General features: G+C 38.0%; 2 protein-coding genes across 6 annotated transcripts in view; one reads left to right on the top strand and one right to left on the bottom strand.

Moving 5' to 3' along the window:
• Positions 1 to 15,310, top strand: part of COPS4 (COP9 signalosome subunit 4) — a 38,904-nt gene extending 23,594 nt beyond the window's left edge. For 2 of the 4 annotated variants that reach the window (XM_006074452.4, XM_025289806.2), the window contains exons 7-10: positions 2,782 to 2,952; positions 6,786 to 6,901; positions 8,550 to 8,634; positions 14,787 to 15,310. In XM_006074452.4, coding sequence (XP_006074514.1) covers positions 2,782 to 2,952; positions 6,786 to 6,901; positions 8,550 to 8,634; positions 14,787 to 14,920 — 506 coding nt within the window. In that variant the 3' untranslated portion in view covers positions 14,921 to 15,310. The remainder of the gene's footprint in view (positions 1 to 2,781; positions 2,953 to 6,785; positions 6,902 to 8,549; positions 8,635 to 14,786) is intronic. The other 2 variants (XM_006074453.4, XM_025289807.3) reach the window with 2 other exon arrangements.
• A 5,328-nt stretch (positions 15,311 to 20,638) lies between these two features.
• LOC102394013 (placenta-specific gene 8 protein) overlaps positions 20,639 to 24,559 on the bottom strand; it is a 34,407-nt gene continuing 30,486 nt past the window's right edge. Inside the window, exon 5 of one of the 2 annotated variants that reach the window (XM_044945712.2) lies at positions 20,639 to 21,240. The gene's annotated coding sequence lies outside the window, so the exon portion shown is untranslated. Of the gene's footprint in view, positions 21,241 to 21,325; positions 21,625 to 24,559 lie in introns of those variants that run through there. The other variant, XM_006074454.4, reaches the window with a different exon arrangement.

Genomic DNA, 24,559 nt, shown 5'->3' with positions numbered 1-24,559 from the left:
TTCTAGCAAGAATACCTTATAATGATGCTATATACTTGCTGTATTGAATCATGTCAGCACATACTGCTACATTGTCCCGCTGTTAGTGATGCTGAGTTTGTTCATTTAATTAAGGTAGAAACTCCATTGTAAAGGTACATTGTCCTCTTTGTATTTTGTAAGCAGTTCATGGGGTGCTGCTTTGACACCACAAAAATTCTGTTTTCCAAGTTCCTTTCCATGATTTAATATCTGTTAATAATCCTTGCTGGATCACTCATTGCATATAATATAAAATGAAAATGAAAAATGGTGAATTATTCATTCTTTGCTCCTTTTTTTCCCAAATATCACTGTGAACTTTTTCTCTGCTTATTCTTCTGCATGTAGAAGCACACAAAACTGTACATACAGAAACATGTATGTACAGAAAACATGTACACACAGCAAACTACATACAGAAACATGTACACACAGAAAACTGTACACACAGAAACATGTATGTACAGAAAACATGTACACACAGAAAACTGTACATTCAGAAACATGTATGTACAGAAAACATGTACACACAGAAAACTACATTCAGAAACATGTATGTACAGAAAACATGTATACACAGAAAACTGTACATTTAGAAACATGTATGTACAGAAAACATGTACACACAGAAAACTATATATAGCAAAAGTGTACACTTCAGTGAATTGTCACAGATGAAAGCCATCATAGAGTCAATGCTCAGAAAAAGAAACAAAGTATTTCCAGCACTGTGAAAGCCTCTGTCCTGCTTTCCCCTAATCTCTGTCCCTAACCCCCAACCCCTAAGAGCTGTCATTAGTATATACTAGTTTTGCCTGCTTCTTATATTTATATAAATGAAGTCATGTAGTACATATACTCTTGTTCTTTCTTCTTTTGCTCAACTTTATGAAATTAATCCACATTGTTACAGGTATTTTCTTCATTTTTATTGTTGTGTGGTATCCCATTCTGTGGATATACCACATTGTTTATCCTGTTGACTTGTCATTGGCTATTAGTAATAGTACTGCTATGAATATTCTTATATCTTTGACTCAATTTTTAAATTTTATTTGTGTTACAATAAATTATAGTTGGGATTCTTTTTGATGCTCAAGTTGTCCCAAATATGACCAAATTATGTCTTTTTGACATGGCCCCCCGTTAGTCTTTGAGTACTAGCCTGATATGTAGTATAAAAAGATGCTTTAGGCTCCTTTTGTATTTCCCCTGCCCCAGACGTGAAATCAGCTATTTTTTAAGGATTTCTAGTTCCTCTTAGGAGAAGGCAATGGCACCCCACTCCAGTACTCTTGCCTGGAAAATCTCATGGACAGAGGAGCCTGGTAGGCTGCAGTCCATGGGGTCGCTAAGAGTCGGGCACAACTGAGTGACTTCACTTTCATGCATTGGAGAAGGAAATGGCAACCCACTCCAGTGTTCTTGCCTGGAGAATCCCAGGGACAGAGGAGCCTGGTGGGCTGCCGTCTATGGGGTTGCATAGAGTCGGACACGACTGAAGCGACTTAGCAGCAGCAGCAGCAGCAGTTCCTCTTAGTGAGGTTAGCAAGATCAGGATACTAGGTATGCTCACTGATGCTGGATGTCATTGTCATTAGGCTCTTTCAGTATATAGAGCTAAAAATAAATTTAAAAAGAAAAAGTCTGTTCATAGTTTTATTTCCATTAGTTCACTTTTTAATGTCATCAGTTGTCATGTCATTTTCCACCACTTAAAGGTACTCGAAGGTGTAAATTGAGACTATGAAAATCAAGTTTTCCATCTGAGAAATGTTTGTTCATCTTTCATCAATTTTTTATTATTACCAGAAGGATGCATGTTTGTTACAGAAACATAAGTAAGCAAGAAAAAGAAAATAGCAATTAGCTATAATTTGAACCATTTGTAACATTTTGGCATATGATTGGTTCTCCATATTCATGGGTTCTGCATCTGCAGATTCAACCACCCATGGATTAAAAATATTTGGGGAAAAAATTTTTAGGAAGTTCCAAAAGCAAAACTTGAATTTGCTGGTGCCAGCCAGAACTATTTACATAGCATTTACATTGTATTTACATTGTATTACATTACATTACAATGTACATTGTACATTGTATTATACATAATCTGGAGATGATCTAAAATATAAGGGAGGATGTATGAAGGTGGTGCAAATAGAACATCATTTTACTTAAGTGACTTCTGCATTGGCAAGTTTTGGTATTTATGAGGGAGTCTTGGAACCAGTCCCTGTTGGCTACTGAGAGAATGATTGTGTATCATAGTTTTCACAGATGAATATAGAGTTGATCCTTATTATTCACAGATTCCATGTAGGTGAATCTACCTATTTGCTAAAATTTGTCACCCCCTCCCAAATCAATACTTGAGGTGCGTTTACAGTCATTTGCAGACATGTGCAGAGCAGCAAAAAATTTGAGCCCCTCTACTTAAATTGTTTCCAGCTGGTGTCAAACAAGGTGATGTTCTACATTGTTTCAGCTCTCCTATAAACACGCAAGACAAGATTACATGTTGACCAGTTGACAAAAATGCTGTGATCAGGGGCTCAGAGGAACCTAATCCTGTGTCAACCCTAGGAGCAGCAGCTGGGTATTCACTAATTTAGTGTTGGCAGCAACTTTATAGGACATAGCTACTACAAATAATGAGGATCAACTGTGTATTTTAGTAGGCAAAAATGGGGTCCTAAGAAAGATTGTTTTTCATTGAAAGAGGAGTGAGAATATTTGATGCTTGTTTGTTTCCCTTAGGACAGCAGCGTTCTCGGATGCTAGCTACTCTTTTTAAGGATGAAAGGTGCCAGCAGCTTGCAGCTTATGGAATCCTAGAGAAAATGTACCTAGATAGGATCATCAGAGGAAATCAACTTCAAGAATTTGCTGCCATGCTGATGCCTCACCAGAAAGCAACTACAGCTGATGGTAATGACTGCTTCTTATAAGTATGTGGTAGTGAATATTCAGGTCATACTAGTGGAACACATGTTAAATTTGAAGAGTCTTGATATCTTTCTGTAATATTTTTATGTAATACTTGATAAAAAATGAATATTGACTGAAGATGAATATCATACATGGATATGAGTTTGAAATATAAGGGTAGACCTATTGGAAAGCATTTTTTGGAATTTTTTTTGGAAACTGAAAAGGCAGGAGAATTATAGGCTAGGCTTATAGCACCCGATTTTTTTAAAACTCAAACCATTTGGTAAGTACCTTAATGAATTTTAAACATCAGTTTGTAACAGAGCATAATTACCCAGTCCTATTTTAGGTAGAGCAAAATTTGGCACAGTAGCTTGCGCAAGCTTATTAAGGGGTAAGTGTTTCCAGTAAGAATAGAACTTGGTGTTGTGTTTCCTACTATTTGCTTAAGTCAGACTGTCTTTGCTGGGAAAGAATTTTTAATAGATGCTTGTTCATACATCAATAATTTTAAGTATGTTTATAGAGATTTTAAGGTAGCTTACAACAGTATCACACATGACTAAAAATATAGATGTAGACGACTAGAAATATGGAAAAGGTCAAGACAGACATGCAGATTTGTCACTCATTGCCTTGAATTCGCTGTCATCCCATATTGAAGAGAATCTAGCTGTATACAATTATTTATATAAGATTTGGCAAAAAGGTATATATATATACCTCACTAGTCACTGCCCTAGTTCCCAGATTTACTGAAGCAATTATATTGACCTATTGAATTTCTTTTATTTAATTGTACATTAAGAAACAAATAATTATCTTTCTGTCTAAAGGAGATAATTTATTCTATAGGATATTCTTTATGAAGATAGTGAGAAAAATTCCATTTCGGTCTTAGGATTAGTTGTAATTCTCCAAGCACTTGATTTAATTTAAGTAATGTGAGTTGGTAAACTGATTGATTTTCTTAATTTGATAGGCTGCTAGAAAGTTTAAAAAATTAAACTTGTAGCCCACCTGTAATGGGTATGTTTTGACCATTGCTATTCTTTTCTTTTTTAATTTTAAGTTTTCTTGTCTCCTGTGTATTCTGAGTAACTTTAATAAATTCTTTTGCAGGAAGTTATCTGATAAAAGCTAAATAAATAAGAAAAAGTTTCTAGAACTGATATAGTTAAACTTCAGATTTGACTTTGTGCTTTCTGGCCAAAGGAAAAAAAAAAAATTAGATTACTCTTCTAAAATGAGGGATTCTAACTAGGATCTCTGAGAATGCAAATGATTTTCAAATTTCTCGCAGGAGACTGTGTATATAGGACAGGCATTTTGTCTTCTTCTTCCATTGTAGCCTTTGTTACTTTATTTATTTTTTGTGGCCATCTTTGTTTATTGTCATTACAACCCCTAGGCTGGCAATCTTGAGACATAGTGTTGTTGTTGTTATTACAATTCAGTGGTTTTGGTATATTCCCAGGGTTTTGCAGTGTTGCTGCTAAGCTATTTTCTACTCTGTAGATTTGCCTATTCTGATCATTTCATATAAATGGAATCATACAAGATGTGATCTCTTGTGACTGGCTTCTTTCACTTAGCTTGATGTTTCCAAGGTTCATCTGCATTATAGTGTGTATCAGTACTTCATTCACTTTTATTGCCAAGTAACATTGTGTTACCTCATTTTATTTCATCAGTTGATGGACATTCAGATTCTGTTGTGAACATTCATGTAAAAGTTTTTATATGGACATAGGTTTTTAATTTTTAAAATTCTCTTGGATATATATCTAGGAGTGGAATTACTGGGTCATATGGTAGCTAATGTGTGTACAAAAACTTTTACATGAATGTTCACAACAGCCTTATTAATAGGCAAAAACAACCTAAATGTCCATCAACTGATAAAGAGGTGTGCTGCAGTCCATGGGGTCATAAAGAGCTCGACATGACCGGGCAGCTGAATAGCAACAGCAGCATGGTAACTATGTTTAGTCTTTTGAGGAGCTGCCAGACTCTTTTCCTCCAGTTTACATTCCTGTGTGTGAGGGTTCCATCTTCTCCATGTTTTCTCCCACAGTTGTTATTATCTGTCTTTTTGATTGTCTTCCTACCCGCTAGTCATCCTAGTGGGTATGAAGTGTGGCATCTTGTTATGGTTTTGACTTGCATTTCCCTAAGGGCTTAATGATGTTGAACACCTTTGCATATGCTTATCGGCCACTTTTAAATTGGGTTATTGGTTTTTTTATTATTAAATTTTGTGAATTCTTATATATTCTAGATGTTATCATTGCCAGATAAGTATCTTCTCCCATTGTATGTGTTGTTTCTTCACTGTTGATGGTATCTTTTGAAACCCAAAAGTTATTAATTAACTTTTATGAGATCCAATTTATGTTTTTTCTTTTGTTGCTTGTGCTTTAAGTGTTGTATCTAAAAGGCTGTTGCCTAATCCAGGGTCATAAAAAGTTGGTCTATTTTCTTCTAGAAGTTCTATAATTGCAGCACTTACATTTAGGTCTTTGATTAATGTTAAATTAATTTTTGTATGTGGTGTGAAGTAGGGGTCCAACTTTACTTTGCCTGTGAATATTCAGTTGTCCTAGCACCATTTGCTGGACTCTTATTTCCCCACTGAATTGCTTTGGCATCTTTGTTGACAATCAGTTGACTGTAAATGTGAGTTTATTTCTGGACTCTAGATTCCGTTCCCTTATTCTTATGTCTGTCCTCACACCAGAATTCCCCAGTCTTGATTACTGTGTCTCAGTAGTAAAATCAGAAAATTTGAAATCAGAAAATCAGAAATTTTGAGCCTTCCAGCTTTGTTCTTTTTCAACATTGTTTTGGCTCCTCTGGGTCCTTTGAATTTCCATGTGAATTTTAAGATGAGTTTGTCAGTTTCTGTGAAGAAGCCAGCTGGGATTTTGTTAGGGACCGCACCGAGCCTATAGATCAATTTGGGGAATTAACAATATTAAATCTTCCATATTTTCCTATTTATTTAGGTCTTTATATTGGAAAGTGGCTAAGAGTAGATCTTAAAAGTCTTTATCACAAGAAAAAAATTGTAACTGTGAGGTGCTGACACTAGTTAACGAAACTGGTGATGATCATTTCACATTATGTACATACATCAACTCACTGTGTTATACGCTTTAAAGGAATACAATGTTACGTGTTAATTATATCTCAGTAAAAGGGAAAAAAAGAATTGGGTGAGCCCAGCAGTCTAACACTTTGAGGATGGGGCCTTAGGTCCAGAACTCTGTCAGGCCCTGTTTTGTCCTTCTTAGGGGAAGATCCTATGCCTGATATCTCACGAAGGGATCTTGGCTTCCAAACATTTCTCACATTTGCCTCAGTACAGTGCTTGTGCAGTGCCCAGAGGAATAGAGACAGTCCCATTGCTCTGTATGTTTTGACTTATCAACCTTACAGAACAGGTTGCATGATTGTTTTGCTGTTGCTGGCTGATGAAATTTGTGCTTATAGCAAGAGAAGAGAAGGCAATGAAGCTGCTAACTAGTCCGAGGAAGCAAATCCAGAAATCCAGAAATCCAGAAACCCCAAATCCAGAGGACTAAATAAATCTGTTCAGCTAATAAGTAACTACTTGCCAGTCATCTTCTAAATGTTATTTTTATTTAATTGTATGATTCCAAATGTACCAATTAGGGCATCTTGGTTGCTTTTAAAATGTTGATAAGAATAAAGACAATGATTATGAATTATTACATGTCTGGAAAATTTTTTTTTTTTTAAAAAGATGCATCTTTTAAGAGTGTAAACCTAGTTTCAAAATTATAACTTTCTTATTTATATTTAAGGTTCTAGCATCTTGGACAGAGCTGTTATTGAACACAATTTATTGTCTGCAAGCAAATTATATAATAATATTACCTTTGAAGAACTTGGAGCCCTTTTAGAGATTCCTGCAGCTAAGGTATTTTCTTATTTCCAATACATAAAAAGGAAGTTAGACTAAATCATTGGTATAAAGAGAAAATAAAATACATACAGTTGGACCTTAATAACTGTGGATGAAAAATTTGTGGATATGGAGGGGGCCAGCTGTATTCATTGTACTACTCCATTTTATGTAAGGGTCTGGAGCCTCTGTGGATTTTGGTAGACAGGGCCCTCATGGAACCAACCCTGCTGGGCTGATATTGAGGGATGACTATAATCGGTAAATATTGTATGCATTGTATGTATGCAATAAAAATATACATAAACAGCCTCAGATAAATGCAAGTAAATTATTTGCGTGTTAAAATAGTACTATAATGGAATTAATTATCTTTGGTTTTGGATTTTTTTTAAGTTGTAATTCATGGTAAAGTGACCTAGAATGGAAATCTTAAAGGGGTTCCAGGTTATGATTCCCATTTTGTAAGAATATCTTTGTTTCATATCTGTTCAAATCCACTTCAGAGTGGTTTCTGATTTTTAACTAACATTTGCCTCAATTCTTTTTCCTGCCCTTTAATGACTATGGTAATACTATAAGCTATTCTGTTGTAACTTCTGTGGTTGATTTAACTTAAGAAGTTGGCTGCATTATTAGGGAGTTGACTTCATTCTTAGTCATGATAAGGTTTGGTTGGCCATGTATAAATTCCGGACAAGTGTCGGTGTTATTTAGAGGGTATTTCCGGTGTCATCTAGAAAACATTCTCTTAATTTTAAATAACAAAAGCAAGCAATCAACCTTACTTTTACTAACTTGTAGACCTTAAAGTCATGCAGTTATGGTCACATCCCCTTTAATCTGTTAGAAAATACTAAATTAAAATTTCACTAACATAGTTCTTTTACATGTATGCATTTAATACACAGTAAAGGCAGTGGAACCATTTTGGAACCAAGCCTTTAATTACCATTAATAGATGCTTTCTTCTTAGGCTTTGAGGTGTGACTCCTTGCTGAGACTAAGGGAAGTGAATATATTTTTAGCAGTAAATGCTAGTCACAGTCTGTTCAGGAGTGAATTAGGGTTGATTATGAACATGATCAGAATTACTATAAAGACTGTCACAACCCAGTTTTCTTAACAGACAGTAAACATGAAGTATGTCTTTAGGAATTAGAGGACCTTCTGCTCCCCTTTAATTGTTTTTTAAGTCCTTTCATTTCCCTGTTAAATTTGAACACTCTTCCTCCTTTCAGTTTTTCCTTCAAAAAAACTACTGTCTTAAATAGTTTTGGGGGTAATAATGTGAAAACTGAAATGAAATAGAATAAGAAAAGCTAAGGATTTTTTTGAGGTGTGGATCCCAGAGAGAAGAAAAATTGTGAGTTTGATTTTGAGCAGAGAGAAAAATTGCTAAGAGGGCTAGGTGCTTGTTCAAAATCTTACAAGAGAAACAGATCCCAGTTAGCGTAAAATAATGGATTGTACCCAGAAAGAATTGGGGGATTAAATAGGCAGATTTACAAGATTTGCTCTTGTAATGAACGGCAGATGAACGCATACATAAGGCTTAGTGATGATCAGTTAACCCAAAAGCTTTCAGTTCTGTTGATGAGCATGTGTGAATAACTCGATATGATACTTAAAATGTCTAAGAGGTTTTTTTTGTTTTAAACAGGCAGAAAAGATAGCATCACAAATGATCACAGAAGGACGTATGAATGGATTTATTGATCAGATTGATGGAATAGTTCATTTTGAAAGTAAGAAGTTTTGCTTGGTTATAGCATGATGAAATGACAGTGTTGTGTATTTGTGATTAAAACATGCTGAGTGAGCAATTACGAGCATTTTCCTTTGACCCAGAATCTTACTACTGGAATGAACTTATTTCCCAGAGAAGTTGTTGTTGTTGTTGTTGTTCAGTCACTCAGTCAGGTCCGACTCTTTGTGACCCCATGAACTGTAGCATGCCAGGCTTCCCATCCTTCACCATCAGCAGGAGCTTGCTCAAACTCATGTCCATCGAGTTGGTGATGTCATCCAACCATCTCATCCTCTGTCGTCCCCTTCTCCCGCCTTCAATCTTTCCCAGCATCAGGGTCTTTTCCAATGAGTCAGTTCTTCGCATTAGGTGGCCAAAGTATTGGCGCTTTCCTTTAGGATTGACTAGTTCAATCTCCTTGCAGTCCAAATGCAAGGAGGAAAAATTGAAACTGGGATTGTTATATTCATTCATTTACTCACCAAACATTTATTGACTACATACCATGTAATGGGCGTGTAGAAAGGACAGTTGCATTTCTTATTCAACAGCTCACTGAACTGATGGAGGCAGACAGATAAGTAGATCTCGCGACTTTCTCGTTTGTCTTAATACCTCCGCAGCCCGTCTTCCCACCTCATTTGTGCCCTGGACCTTACTGCACCAGAACCATTCTGCTTGGACAGTTATAACTTGAAATACCCTACTCTGGCCATGGCCTTTCCCCAGCCTTTTTAGTGGTCTTTCTCAGGTACGTCGGCTTGACCTTGACTGCACTGGAGCCTTCCGTCTGTGACTTTCACTTTCCTCCCGTCATCCTAGCCCTTTCAAATTCTTTTAATTTATTTTATTATTTAAAAAAGTTGTTTATATTTGGCTGTGCCAGTCTCAGTTGTTTATATATTGGCTGTGCCTTGTTGTGGCATGCAGAATCTTTTTTTTTTTTTTTAAGTTGCAGCATATGAACGCTTTCATTATGGCATGTGAGATCTAGTTCCATGACCAGGGATTGAACCCAGGTCCCCTGCATTGGGAGTACAGAGTCTTACCCACGGGATCTCCAGGGACGTCTCCCTTTTTAAAGTTTTGCCTTTCTTCCTATCCAGCTTAGAGTTCATGGTTCATCATTTCAGTTATTCTTTTGCAGAGGCCCCAGACCACTTGTCTCCTAACTTTGTTCCTGCTGTCCAGCAGGTCTTCACCTTGAATGACCCCATCCTTCAGCTTTTCCAGACCTGTCCTTGAGTAGCTAAACTAGGGTTGCTGGAGAAGAGTCAGAGTCTCAGATTGATTGATACTGCTGCAGATCCAGGGTCCTGGGTTCTCAACTCTGCCTGGGATTCTTCATACATTTCTCTAGTCCACTCTTTTTCCCTACTCTGCAGTGACCGTTTCAGATTTCAGTTTCCTAAATCTCTGACTTTTGTCCTCCTTCACTCAGAAGAAAACTGCATTTCCTATTCATAGGGAGAGGGAAAAAAAGCTATTCATATGAAATTATCTTAACTTCTTTATCAGATTTATAAACTCCTAAATGTTAAATATAGATTGAATTTTGTCTTTTTCTTCTTTCGTGGTTTACTGGAGATGGTTTCCATCTCGCTTTCTAGTTCCTCCACTTGGGATCCCTTCTGAACTCTGCCACTCCCTACCCCCAACAGAAATCTTTTTAAAGAACTTGAGCTTAGCAATTATCTTGTACATTTTCATCCTTTTTCCCCCCACTTTGTTGGCTTCTTTCTATCAATATTTAAACATACTCGGGTCTCTTCCGTTTTAATCCTTTTATCTTTCAGGCTTCATCTTGGCTTTACATCATGTTGAATAGGGTTGGCCACTTATTCCTTTTTGATTGCCCCCCACCCCCTTGACTTCTGTCCATCTCCTTCACCATGTTCTCCTGCTTCTCCTCCTTTTTCTCCAGGTATTCCTCCCAGCCATCTCTGTAGACTCTGTAGTGCTTTACATTTAAATATTGGGGCTGCTTAGGACTTACTCCTCGGCCTTTTTCTCCTCGCTCTGCTGAGTTACCCTACTAACCTGGTACCCTCTCATCTACTCCTATTGATCCATCTCTATGCAGACAATACTTAGATTTCTAGTGTAAGTTTCTCTTCTGAGTGTCAGACTCAGTGGCTCTAATTGACAAGTAGGTGTTTCCCACCTGACTGCTTCCTGGGCATCTCAGAAGGAACATATCCAAAACCACATTCACCATTTCCCCTCCCTGCCTGCCTCTCAGAACAACCAACCGGCTATCCAGAACTAGAGTGTTCACTTTATCCAGCACCCTTGTCCTTGACCCCTTCTTTTCTTTGCTGCCCAGAATCCTTTCAACTTTCTGTCTTATGTGTATCTAGAATCCACATACTTTTCTTCATTTGTTCCTGTCACCACTCTATTCTAAGCTCCTATACCCTCTTTTGGGCTTAAGAAATAGCCTCTTAACTTTTTTCTCAGGTCTGCAATTGCTCCTTTCTAGTCCCATTGCCCTGCTATAGCCAGAGTGATTGTGATCTTTGAAAAATGCAAACAGGCAGAAAAAAGAAATAAAAACCAAATGATTCAATGTTACTCTATTCCATCACGTGCTGGTTGAATGGTTTCCCCATTGCTTGTAGAGTAAAATTCTGCAAAGTCTCCAAAAGATCGTGCATGACCCTTTATGATTTTCTCTTTCCAGTCCAGCCCATAGGTCTTTTTGTTTTCTTCATCATTGTAAGTTCCTTCCCACATCAGACATTCCAGAATAGCCATCCCTTCACAGCCAGCCTCTCCAGTCATCTTCTATTTGTCCCCGTGTCTTAGTTTCAACAGAGTTAATCAATAATGATTTTCCTGACTCCTCAGTTTAGGAGTAGCTCTAAGTTATATGTTCTTGTCACCCTGAATTTCTTGCTAGCATAATTATTTCCATTTCTGTAGCTCTTTGTCTAAATGCCTGTTTCTGTTACCAAGCTCAGCTTCCTAGTGATCAATATTAAGTGTTTCTTGTTCTCCATAGTATGTCCAACATCTTTTCCAGTGCCCTGCTTATTGTAAGTGGGAAATAAATAATTATTGAATTAACAAATACAGTATATGATGAATAGTATAGCAGAGGGCTCACCAAGTAAAAGAACAATTTAAATTAATGTCTGCCAACTTGATAGGATATGGAATATTTTCCTTTCTAATTTTCTTAGATTAAAAAAATTACAATGGTAAATCTGCTGTTATTAAGAAGTAAATATTATACCAATGACTTCAGGAAGAGTCTGTAATATCTTCACTTTCTCTTGCATTCCTCTAACCCCACCTGTCTGGCACAACTAGTATCAGTCTGAAGTCTTGTCTGTCTTTCTACATGCTTATATAGATAAGTAAAAAAAGGTAGGCACTTTAAAAAATGGCGTCCTACCTTAAAGTACATAGTATTCTACAAAGTGTTGTTTTTTTTTTAAGTTAATGTACCATGAACATATTTTCAAGTCACTAGATATAAAATCTAATTTATTTGTTTTAATAGTTGTGTGGTTATTTCATGGAGTTCAATTATTCACCTGTAGATAGACATTCAGGTGGTTTCCTTGTGCAAATCTTTAAATCCTGGGACACTTAGTTCTCTAGAACGAAGTCTCAGAAGTTACATACTTTGATGCTTCAGAGGATATATGTATTTTGATTAATAGCTACTACCAGTTTGTTTTCCAGAGAGCTGTAGCCATTTACACTTCCACCAACATGAGAGAATGAATCTTTAACAATTGGATATTCTCTTTCTTTTTATCTTTTGCCAGTTGTTGGGGGAAAATACTGCATTATTGTCTTACTGTACATTTCCTTGGCACTGGTGAAGTTTAAATCTTTCCATGTATTGGTCATTAGCATTTTCTTGTCTGTTAATTGACGTTATTTTTTTCTTACACATTTCCTTCCTTTCTTCTCCATACCTTTCCTATATCAATGTTACAGATACTTTTCTCATTCTATCAGTTGTGTTTCTATTAGGCAATGTGTACCATAAACCCTAACCCCAGACACTTTTAAAAGCTTTTTTTGCAGCCAAATATGTCCACTTTTAATTTTATGACTTTTGTGTTTTCTGTATTGAGTAAGAAAGTCTCCTTCACTTTGGGGTTAAATTAATATTTAAAGTTTCTTTAATATTTTATTTGTTGTTTTATATTTACAAATTCAGTCTGTAGTTCATTTTTGTGTATAATTTTAAGTCATGGTCTAGCTGGGTTTTTTTTTTAAAAGATAGATTGCCAATTATGTGAGTATCATTTATTAAATAAAGCATCCTTTCTGATCTTTGGAGTGTATTAGGTTTCACGTGATGAATTGTAAAGAACCCCACTGCCAGTGCAGGAAATGGAAGAGACGCGGGTTTGATCCCTGAGTTGGGAAGATCCCGTGGAGTAGGGCAAGGCAACCTGCTCCAGTATTATTGCCTGGAGAATCCTATGGGCAGAGGAGCCTGGTGGGCTACAGTCCTCAGGGTTGCAAAGAGTCGGACACGACTGAAGCGACTTGGCATGCACACAGGTTTCACAAATTAGTTTGGATCTCTTTCTGTACTCTTTTCAGTTCCGTGGATCTGTAACAATATTAGGTAACAAATTTATAGTAGATTTTACTGTTGATAGAACAGACCCTATCCCTCCACTACTATTTTTTAATTGAGTTGAGATTCACATATGTGAGATTAATCATTCAGTATCATTTAGTATGTTTACAGTGTTGTACAACCAACATCTCTGCCTGATTCCAGAACAGTTTTATCTTCTCAAAAAGAAGCCCCATGCCCCTTAAGCACTTGCTCCACATACCTCTCTCTCTCCAGCCCCTAGCAGCTCATTTCTGTTGTCTCTATGGATTTACCTGTTCTGGATATTTGATACGAATGAAACCATACAATATGTGACTTTTTAGCTTCTTTCACATAATGTAGTGTTTTCAAGTTTCACTCATGTTATAACATGTAGTCAGTACTTCATTCCTTTTTAAGGCTGAATAATACTTAGTTGTGTAGATATACTATAATCCTGCCCCTGTTTTTAATTTTCAAAATTATTTTGGCTATTCTCAAACATCAGTTTTTCCATATTAACTTTAGTAATTTTATCTTGTTCAGGAAGCAAAACAGAGAAAGGGGGGATCCCCTGTCTTGGAAATTTCTTTAAATTTATGTATTAATAGAAAAGGACTGATATTTTTAAGATACTACATCTTTCCAGCTGGAAATGTGATTTGTATCTACTCAAGTTATTTTATGTCCTTTATTCAGATTTTGTAGTTTTTTTTCCCTTCATTAATTCTGTGCCCAAATGTGTAAATGTTGGTGCTGTTTTGGATGGAGCTTGCTCCCTAGTTTTTCATTTCTAACTGCAGATTGCCGTGCAGAGAAAAGCCTGCTAGATCATGAAGTTTTTTGTTTGGAGTTTAAATATTAAAATATTCTTTAGAGTCCAGTAGAATCCCAGGGATGGGGGAGCCTGGTGGGCTGCCCTCTATGGGGTCACACAGAGTCGGACATGACTGAAGTGACTTAGCAACAGCAGAGACAGCGTGGAGTAGATAAATAGACTTACTTTCCCCAGTAGGTGGCAGTGTCTTATGAAGGTATAAAGTGAAAGAAAGTGAAAGCCACTCAGTCCTGTCCGACTCCTTGTGACCCCACAGACTATATAGTCCATGGAATTCTCCAGGCCAGAATACTGGAGTGGGTAGCCTTTCCCTTCTCCAGGGGATCTTCCCAATCCAGGGATCAAACCCAGGTCTTCTGCGTTGCAGGCAGATTTTTTACCAACTGAGCTAAAAGGGAAGCCCAAGAATACTGGAGTGGGTAGCCTATCCCTTCTCCAGTGGATCCTAAGGTATAAACTGAGTGAGGTGCTTTAACTTCAGTGAAGTCATCTTACTGTTGTGGCTGAGGTGGTTTGGTTGGTTTTATTTTGTGTATTTTTGTCTTCTTTTGTTTTATACTCTGTGCCAGTGATTGGAGTACTTTTCTTAACTGTTGCTTAATTACTTTAATTTTATCAGCCAAGAGTTTTGAAGTAAACTTTTAAAAATCAGTGTTTGTGTATTTTGTCTTCTAACTCACATTCACTGTGGTTGCAAAGGAGTAACCTCAGCTTTGTACATTCTTCCTTTTTTCTTTAGCACGAGAAGCCCTGCCAACATGGGACAAACAGATCCAGTCACTCTGTTTCCAAGTGAATAACCTTTTGGAGAAAATTAGTCAGACAGCACCAGAATGGACAGCACAAGCCATGGAAGCCCAGATGGCTCAGTGACCCCTTGCAGACCGTCTGTGCACACTACATCTTTCTCCACGTTGTACGGATTCATTTCACTCTCTCTCAAAAACATTTGCATCATGACCTTACATATTTCAATCCCTTTTATGCTGGATTCTATTTAAAGAAGACATTATTAGAGCAGGAAGTACAAGCATTTAAAAATATGTAGTTCCCATTTATTCAGGGTCTCTGTGTATCAAGCTAACTCCGATGTTTTGAAAGCTTTTTCTTTAAACAGAGTAAGTGAAATATCTGTGGCTAAGAAGTTTGGGATTTGTGATAACTTTGTAGTCATGTAAAAATAAGTGCTTTGTGCCTCTCCACATGTGGTTATTCTAATAAATGGAGAAGTGAGCCAAATAAAAGTAGTACTTTTGTTTTTAATTAGTGAATAGTGCTTTGTTCCTTTTCCCTTTCACTTAAGCAGACAATCATTTATCCCATATGCAAGAAATGAAAAGATAAGCCAAAAAGCCTCTTCCCTAGGTATTCACAGTCACAGAGCCAAGAGTCAGCACGTGAAATACTTGTACCAAGTCTGAGAGCACACAGTGGGGAATTTTTTATTTAGCAGAGAAGGGTCAGCAAAGACTCCTCAGAATCATTCCAGCCTTCGTTCATAGACAAAATGGGGAAAGACTTTTAAAAAAGAGTCTGTAGGCAACTACCGGTTTCAACTCAAACATGTAAGGAGCTCAAGTAGTCACTCCATCCTCACAGCAAGAAAAGGCTTAACAGGTGGAAAAAAATCAATTCCTTTTCTTAGATCCACCAGAGAATTGAGGTCACAGGGCACACCACCACTCCCAAAACTGGAGAAATAAAGAGTCACAGTAGAGGTCAGCTTACCAGGAGCAGACCAGCTTGGGCCAGTAACTGGTGAATAGTGAAATGGTAACTTGGACAAATTACTGGAGGCTAACTATGGGCTAGGACTTCTGTGGTGGCTCAGTGGTAAAGAATGCCTGCAATGCAGGAGATGTGGGTTAGATCCCTGCTTTGGGAAGATCCCCTGGAGAGGGAAATGGCAACCCACTCCAGTATTCTTGCCTGGGAAATCCCATGGACAGAGGAGTCTGGTGGGCTGCAGCCCATGGGGTTGAAACAATAGCAATAAGTTTGGATTGGCAGGACAGTTAAAACCCCCTGGCACTCCAGGAAGTTCTCGTGATTAAGATGAGGGATCCTCTTGTGTTTCAGGGGAGGAGACAGCAACTATTTTGAAGTACTTCCAGATCATTTTCCATGACAAAGGCCTGCCCTCTGAAGGAAATTACTCTACCAAGGCCTTATCTGACCTGGGGAAAAGCCAGCTGCATAATTTCAGTCCCTGTTAGCCTACTTGTGACACAACTTAGCAACTAAACAACAATTTTTATTTTTTTAGCTTTAGACAACATGTCAAGGACAGATGGGTAGTGTAATCAGAGAGATTGAAATTTCAGAACTATAAAATTTTAGGAATATATATAATTGGTACACTAAGAAAGGATGGAGAAAATGGAATCACAGTATTTTTAATTAAAACCAGAGCATCAACAACAAAAAATGTGAGGCAAAAACTGATAAAACGGCAAAGAGTAATAGATGAATCCACTATACTTGAAAACTTCAGCACCATTCTGTCAGCAGTGGACAGATTGAGCAGGCAGAAAGTTACTAAGTACGTAGTTGAACTCAATAGCACCATCAGTCAACTGGATCTAATCTGATATTTCTAAACGACATCCAACAACAGTACACTCGAGCTCGCATAGAACATTCACCAGAGTAGACCATATCCTGGGTCAGAAAACACACCTTTTTAATTAGTGAATAGAAATCATAAAATTAGTGAATAGAAATCATAAAATTTTATGCTCTCTGACCACAATGAAATGAAACTGAAAATAACAGAAACATAGCTGGAAATTTCCCCAAAACTTGGAGATTAAACAACATACTTCTAAATAACATGCAGATTAAAGAAGAAATCTCAAGAAGAAAATATTTTGAACTAAATGAAAAACATCAAAATTTGTGGGATGCAGTGCATGTGTTAGGAAAGAAGAAAGATCTAAAATCAATAAGTTTCCACAAGAGGAAACTAGAAAAAAAGAAAATTAAATCCAAAGTAAGCAGAAGGGATGAAATAATAAAAATCAGAGTAGAGTGTAAATCAGTGAAACTTGAAAACAGGGAGTTAATAAGAGAAAATCAATGAAATCAAAACCTGTTTCCTTGAAAACATGAATAAAATGGTTAACTCTAGCCAGACTAAGATAAAAAGAGAAGACACAAATTACTAATATCAGAAATAAAGGGGGTCATAACTACAGATCCTATGAAGATTAGAGGAATAATTAAGGACTATTATAAATAGCTCTATGCTGATAAATTTGATAACTTAGATGATATGGACCAATTCTATGAGCGATATCTACCAATTCTCACAAGAAATAATCTGAATAGGCCTATAACTGTTAAATTTTTTAAATTAATAATTAAGAACCTTCCATAACGGAAAGCACTGGGCCCAGATGAGTTCACTACTGAATTTTATCAAACATTTAAGGAAGAAATCATACCAGTTCTCTACAATCTCAGAAAATAGAAGCACACAGAACACTTCTTCATTCATTTTTTTTTTAAGGCAAGCATCATCCTTCCACCAAAGCCAGATAAAGATATTACAAGAAAGGAAAACTGCAGTTCTGTATCTATCATGAATATGCAAAAATTCTTAACAAAATATTAGTGAGTCAGATCCAGCAATACATAAAAAGAATTATATGCCATGACCAAGTGGGATTTATTCCAGGTATATAAATTGTTCAACATTAAAAAATCAATTAATATACTTTATCACATCTATAAGCTATAGAAGAAAAGTTCTTTGATCATATCAATAAGTACAGAAAAAGCATTTTTATAAAACCCAACACCTATTCATGATAAAAAAAATTTCAAAAAACTAGGAATACAGAGGAATCTTCTCAATTTAATAAAGAATATGTACAAAAACCCTATAACTAGCATCATAAATGGTGAGAAACTAGATTGCTAGATTCTTTCCCCCTAAGATCAGGAATAAGGCAAAGCTGTCCACTCTCACCACTCCAATTTTTTTGGCCATGCCTGGGGGCTTGTGGAATCCCTCACCAGTAATTGAACCTGCACCCTTGGCACAGAAAGCACAGAGTCCTAACTACTGGACTACCAGGGAATTCCCTCACCACTCTTATTGAACATTGTATTATAAGTCCTGGGTGATGCCGTAAGACCAGAAAAGAAAGTTAACCTTAAATACAGATTGGCTGCAGATGGTGACTGCAGCCATGAAATTAAAGACGTTTGCTCCTTGCAAGAAAAGCTATGACCAATCCAGACAGCATATTAAAAAATGGAGACGTTACTTTGCTGACAAAGGTCCGTATAGTCAAAGCTATGGTTTTTCCATTAGTCATGTATGGATGTGAGATTTGGACCATAAAGAAAGTGCTGAAGAATTAATGCTTTTGAACTGTGGTGTTGGAGAAAACTCTTGAGAGTCCTTTGGACTGCAAGGAGATCAAACCAGTCCATTCTGAAGGAGATCAGCCCTGGGATTTCTTTGGAAGGAATGATGCTGAAGCTGAAACTCCAGTACTTTGGCCACCTCATGCGAAGAGTTGACTCATTGGAAAAGACTCTGATGCTGGGAGGGATTGGGGGCAAGAGGAGAAGGGGACGACAGAGGATGAGATGGCTGGATGGCATCACTGACTCGATGGACGTGAGTCTGAGTGAACTCCAGGAGTTGGTGATGGACAGGGAAGCTTGGCGTGCTGCAGTCCATGGCATTGCAAAGAGTCGGATATGACTGAGCGACTGAACTGAACTGGGAAGGAAGAAATAAAACTATCTCTGTTCACAGTTGACATGATTATCTATGTAGAAAATCTCAAGGAACCAGAAGAAAAAATTCTTGTAACTAATAAGCAGTTATAGCAAAGTTGCAGGATACAAGGTTAATATACAAAAGTCAGTTGCTTTCAGGACTTCGCTGGTGGTCCTGTGGTTACGAATCTGCCTTCCAATGCGGGGTTGCAGGTTTGATTCCTGGTCCAGGAACTAAGATCCTGTGTGTCGTGGGGCAACTGAGCCTACATGTTGCACCTACTGAGCCCGGTGCCACAGCTAGAGAAGCCTACACAGTGCAACGATAGGTTGTATATGCCGCAGTTAAGATCCCGAGTGCTGCAACTAAGACCCAGCACAACCAGATAGATATATTTTAAAAAGTCAATTGCTTGTATATATATATATATATATATAAGTATATATATATATAAACAACAAGCATTTGGAATTGGAAATTTGAAATAAGTATGTGTGTTCGAAGTAGGGAAAACAGGAAATTTGGAGTGTGAAAACATGGTGATGGTGGGAGAATAGGCTAAAGAGGTGGATTGAGGTTACATCGTGAAGGATCAGGGAAATTTTTTTAGGATGTTTACAATTTTTTCATGGCAAGCAGTATACAGGATGAACTGGGGAGAAAGCAATGGGAGCTGGAGTTACTAGAAGCCGAGAAACTAATTCAGGAGCTATAAACATGATTCTCAAAAGACGTAATGCGGGCTTGGACTACATTCTTGGCAGTGGAGACAAAGAGGAGAGGACAGATTAATTCATTCAATAAACGATCTCTTCAGTTTAGTTGCTCGGTCGTATCCGACTCTGTGACCCCATGGACTGCAGCAGGCCAGGCTTCCCTGTCCATCACCAACACCTGGAGGCTGCTCAAACTCATGTCCATTGAGTCAGTGATGCCATCCAACCATCTCATCCTCTGTTGTCCCTTCTCCTCTGCCCTCAATCTTTCCCAGCATCAGGGTCTTTTCCAGTGAGTCAGTTCTTGGTATCAGGTGGCCAAAGCGATTTGCATATGTATCTACTAGGTGTCAGGCATTTTTCTAGGCACTGCAGATACAGGAACAAACAAGATCATCCACTAGGGTTATCAAGTGGAGTTTAAGTGACAGAAGTTGGTGTCTGAGTAGATGTGAGGGGAAAGGAGAAGGGTGTGATGAGACAATTTAGGTTTCACCGATATCTAGATTTCTTACCTTGAAAACCTGGGTAGTGAAATCGTTTGATCTGTTGGGTAGAGAATGCGTAGGGGACACCAAGAAGCAGTTGTTTTGTAGTCAGTGGAAGAGACATTCTGAAAACCAATAGTAAGAGAAGAACTAGAAATACAGTCCTCCTTGGTGTATAGGAGGCATTTGAAGCTATGAGAGTAGATGATTCCCAGAAGACTAGGAGGTGTGAAAGAAATGGACCCAGGATAGAACCTTGCAAAACACCTACATCTATAAGGCAAGTGGAAAAAGGGCAAAGGACTCAAGTTTGAGTGCCTATTAAGTTCCAGGTGGTTTTACATTTTTTCTCACTGAAATCTCACAATATACTTATAGTGAAATATTTACTTACAGTAGATGTTTCTACTAATAGATATTTCTACTTATAGTAGATATTTCTACTAGTCTGAAGATTGCCTTGCCTGACCCTCCACCCCAACAAATGAAATGGACTCATAAGTGTAGGGGGAGAAAGAAAAGAAATTAGGAAGTGAGATTTTCAGCAGGGCAAAATGTTGCAGAGGATAAACAGGATGAGAAATGGGAAAAAAAGAAATGATGACTTCACACATTTATCTATCAGTTTTTAACCAAAATTGAATCATACTGAATTTGACAATTGAATTTTTATTATATGCTTTGATACCTCATATGCAAAAGATAAAGTTAATGACACAACAATGAAACCATCAAGTCTGCGGTTGGGAAGCAGAGCCTAGTGCACTGTTGCTTTGTCAGACTACAGCCCACCAGGCCCTCCGTCCACGGGATTTTCCAGGCAAGAGTACTGGAGTGGGGTGCCATTGCCTTCTCCGAATAATGCTTGTAGGTAACACGAAAAGGAGGGAAAGCGTTGGTTAAATGTTCTGTAAGTGTCTTAGAACAGGGGTCCCCAGCCTCCAGAATGTAATGCCTGATGATCTGAGGTGGAGCTGATGTAATAATAATAGAAATAAAGTGCACAATACATGTAACGCGCTCGAATCATCCTTCCCTCTCTCTCCTCCACCCACCCCACCCCACCCCACCCCTGTCCCCCGCCCTCTTTCATGGCAAAATTGTCTTCCATGGAACCAGTCCCTGGTTCAACAAGGTTGGGGACCACTTTCTTAGAATAGTTGTCTGTAGTCTTTGTCTCTCTCTCTTAAACTTCTTAGATGAAAGAGAGCTGAATTGCTCTGGACCAAAATCTCCTGTTAGGAAAACAAACTGCAAGAACAAAATTATGATATTGACACTTGGAATTGACTGATGACATGAAGACATTTTATTGAGAGCAAAGAACCGTAAAGAATCATGTAAAATCTTTTATTTGTTTATATTTTAAAATGTAATACAGAATTTATAAGCTGGAAAACTTAATAGCAAGGAGAAACTACGCTGGACCATTTAACAAAACTAAGGGATAACACTCCTTTGAAATAAAAATTCAATTTTTTTTTAACCCCACTAATTGTGATTAAAAATATCAATTATATTTCAGTTGCAGAAAGTGGAAAAGCTGAAGAGGTGTTGATTTTAGTTGCTTCAGTAAGAGCTCTTCACCGGGTCAGGAGAGACCACAGAAGAAAGGGAAAAAAGGGAGCTCTTCACCTACGAGGGACACACAAAAAATATGGTTAAATTTCCTCAGTCTACTTTTTAATTTTTAATAAAGATTTAATTTTAGAATCATTTTAGATTTATAGAAAAGTTGCAAGAGAATTCCCATATACCTGCACCAGTTCCCTTACTGGCTAGCATCTTACTATGGTAGGTGTATCACAACTAATGAACCAATGTTGATAGATTATTAATCAAAGCCTGTTCTTTATTCAGATTGCTCAGTTTTTACATAATGTCCCTTTGCTGTTCCAAGATTCCATTCAGATAGCATATTACCTTTACTCATTATGTTTCCTTAGGCTCCTCTAAACTGTGACTGGACCTTTCTTATTTCTGATGACCTTGACAGTTTTGAGGAGAATCTGCCTTAATTTTTGTATTTTGCAGAATGGGCCTCAGTTTTTTTTGTTGTTGTTCTTGTTTTTTTTTCTTTTTTTTGTTGGGCCTCAGTTTTTTTGTCTAATGTTTTTCTGATGGTTAGACTGGAGTTGTGGGGTGTTGAGAGGAAGACCACAGAGGTAAAGCGCCAGTTTCATCACATCATTTCAGGGCTACGTGCTATCAACAGGATACCACCAACGAGGATAACTGGCTAAAGTAATTTTGTCAGGATTTTCCACCTGGTTAGTCTTCCAAGGTTATACTCGCCCCCCCCACCCCCTCCCCCTTTTATACTGTACACTTTGAAAGTCACTATGCAAACCCATACTTAAGAAGTGGGAAATAAAGCTTTCTTTCCTTACAGGGAGGCATACCTTCATTAATTATTTAAAATTCTGTACTTCTGGGAAATTTGTCTATTCTCCCTTTTTAGTTGGTTCTTGTACCTCTTTGCCTCAGTCTGTTTTTAACATAAATCACATTATTCATTGATCTTTATCTTTTGATTCTCCCATTACAGATATTTGGAGATCTAAAGTTTTGTTGTCAATGAATAATGTCGGGTCCAAGCTGATGAGCAAGAGTCAGGACCATCAAGATATTTTTACAGCAAACCAGCTTAAAAATTCAGAGAAATAATTTCCTTGAAGGAAAAAAAAAAAAGCTCAGGTGCCAGGATTTATGTATGTGTGGGTAGCTCTTAATATTTTATCCAAATTGTCTCATGAGTTCATTTAAGCAGTGTTGAAATAACACCTCTTTGCTTCTGACCTTACCCTGTCCAGTCTGTGTACATAGCATTACCAGGTTAATTTTTCTAAAACATAACTCTACCTGTGTTACTCCTTTACTTCAACCTAAAATAATTCCCCTGCCTGCATGCTAAGTTGCTTTATGCTAGGTCACTTCAGTCGTGTCCAACTCTGTGCGACCCCGTAGACGGCAGCCCACCAGGCTCCCCCGTCCCTGGGATTCTCTAGGCAAGAACACTGGAGTGGGTTGCCATTTCTCTTATGTTTCCTGCGTTGGTGGGAAGATTCTTTATCACTAGGGTCACCTGGGAAGCCCCCAAATAACTCCCTAGTGCTTACCAAATGAAAGCCCAGATCGTTAGCCTAGTATTCATGACACTGCAGTAAAATATTTCATTTCTCATTATTTTCCCCCTTTTATGTTCCTGCCAAGAGGAACCTAAACTCATAAATATGTTTTTTCCTCTTTTTGCCTCTGTAGTTCCATTGGGCTTTCCTGGTGGCTCAACCAGAAAGCATCCATCTGCAGTACAGTAGCCGTAGGAGACATAGGTTCAATCCCTAGGTTGGGAAGATACCCTGGAGGAGAGCATGGCAACCCACTTCAGTATTCTTGCTGGGGGAATCCCATGGCAAAGGAGCCTGGTGGGCTATGGTCTATACGGTCACAAAGAATCAGACAGAAGCGCCTTATCACAGCACAGCACTCATGTTTCACTCATGTTGCTGTTGAGAGGCAACACCCTTTTCTATTCATTAAAATCCCATCCTGAGTCAGAAATCTTCTGTTGGTCCCATCTGATCTATTTCTACCCTTGTCCACCCTGCCCTGTGCCCTGCGAGGCTGACCTGTGTGCCCCAGCAATACCATCCCTGTCTCTGCCTTCCTGGTGGGTTCAGCCAATGGGAAGCCCAGAAGGACATCAGAATGTGAGGTCAGGGCACCTTCCCCGCTGACTCTTCCTGTAGGGTTGCTCCGGGCTGCTCAGGTCCTCTCAGGGCAGCCACCATACAGGTTTCTCCTTTGGGGTTCTAGTCACTGCTCCCTCCCCTCCTCCAGAGGCCCAGGGGAGGTCTGGTTCCCTCTCCTGTCTCCTCCCACCCACCCCAAAAGTCCCTGTGCCTCCCGCCCACTCTGCAGGTGGTTTCATTAAATCCTTCTATTCGCACAGCTTGAGTGCCACCTATTTCCTCTTGAGACCCTGATGCTCACTTCCTCTTCAGAATCAAAAAACCACTTCTTTCAAGAAACTTTCACTTGTACATCTCACAGAATATCATCTTTTCTTCCTCTGAGCATAAAATAGCACTCTGACTAAAGGCACTGGTCAAAGTTTGCATTTTATCAACGCCGTTTTTTGGAGTGTAAAGTCTCCAAGGACAAGACCAACTTATCTCCTTTTGTTCCCCAAAATCAAGTACCGTGCAGGACTAGGTACTTGAGACATTATTTGCTAAATACATGACTATTTAAAAATGTACCTTCCAAGAGTTATGTTTGTTAACCTATACAGAGTTCTCATTCACTTGAGAAAGGAAGTGGAATTTTTGCAAAGAATGGGAAAAGTAATGTTTTCTTCCCATACTCTAGATATGTTCTGTAGAAGATTGTCCAAATCATGTTGATTTCTACTTTACTACATCCTCAGTAGCTAATTCTGAGAATCTTGAAAGAGTGAGTTGAAAAATGACTTGATTGAATTTCAGATGATGACATTCTACATAATGTTTCCAAGTATTCTATACAGTATTTCACCTCTTTCAAATTCCACCATCTCCAATAGGACTTT

This window comes from Bubalus bubalis, chromosome 7 (assembly GCF_019923935.1).
Source record: "Bubalus bubalis isolate 160015118507 breed Murrah chromosome 7, NDDB_SH_1, whole genome shotgun sequence".
NCBI classification, from domain to species: domain Eukaryota; kingdom Metazoa; phylum Chordata; class Mammalia; order Artiodactyla; family Bovidae; genus Bubalus; species Bubalus bubalis.
Note: the sequence above shows the minus strand (reverse complement) of the source record. Positions and strands in the feature narration are given on the sequence as shown.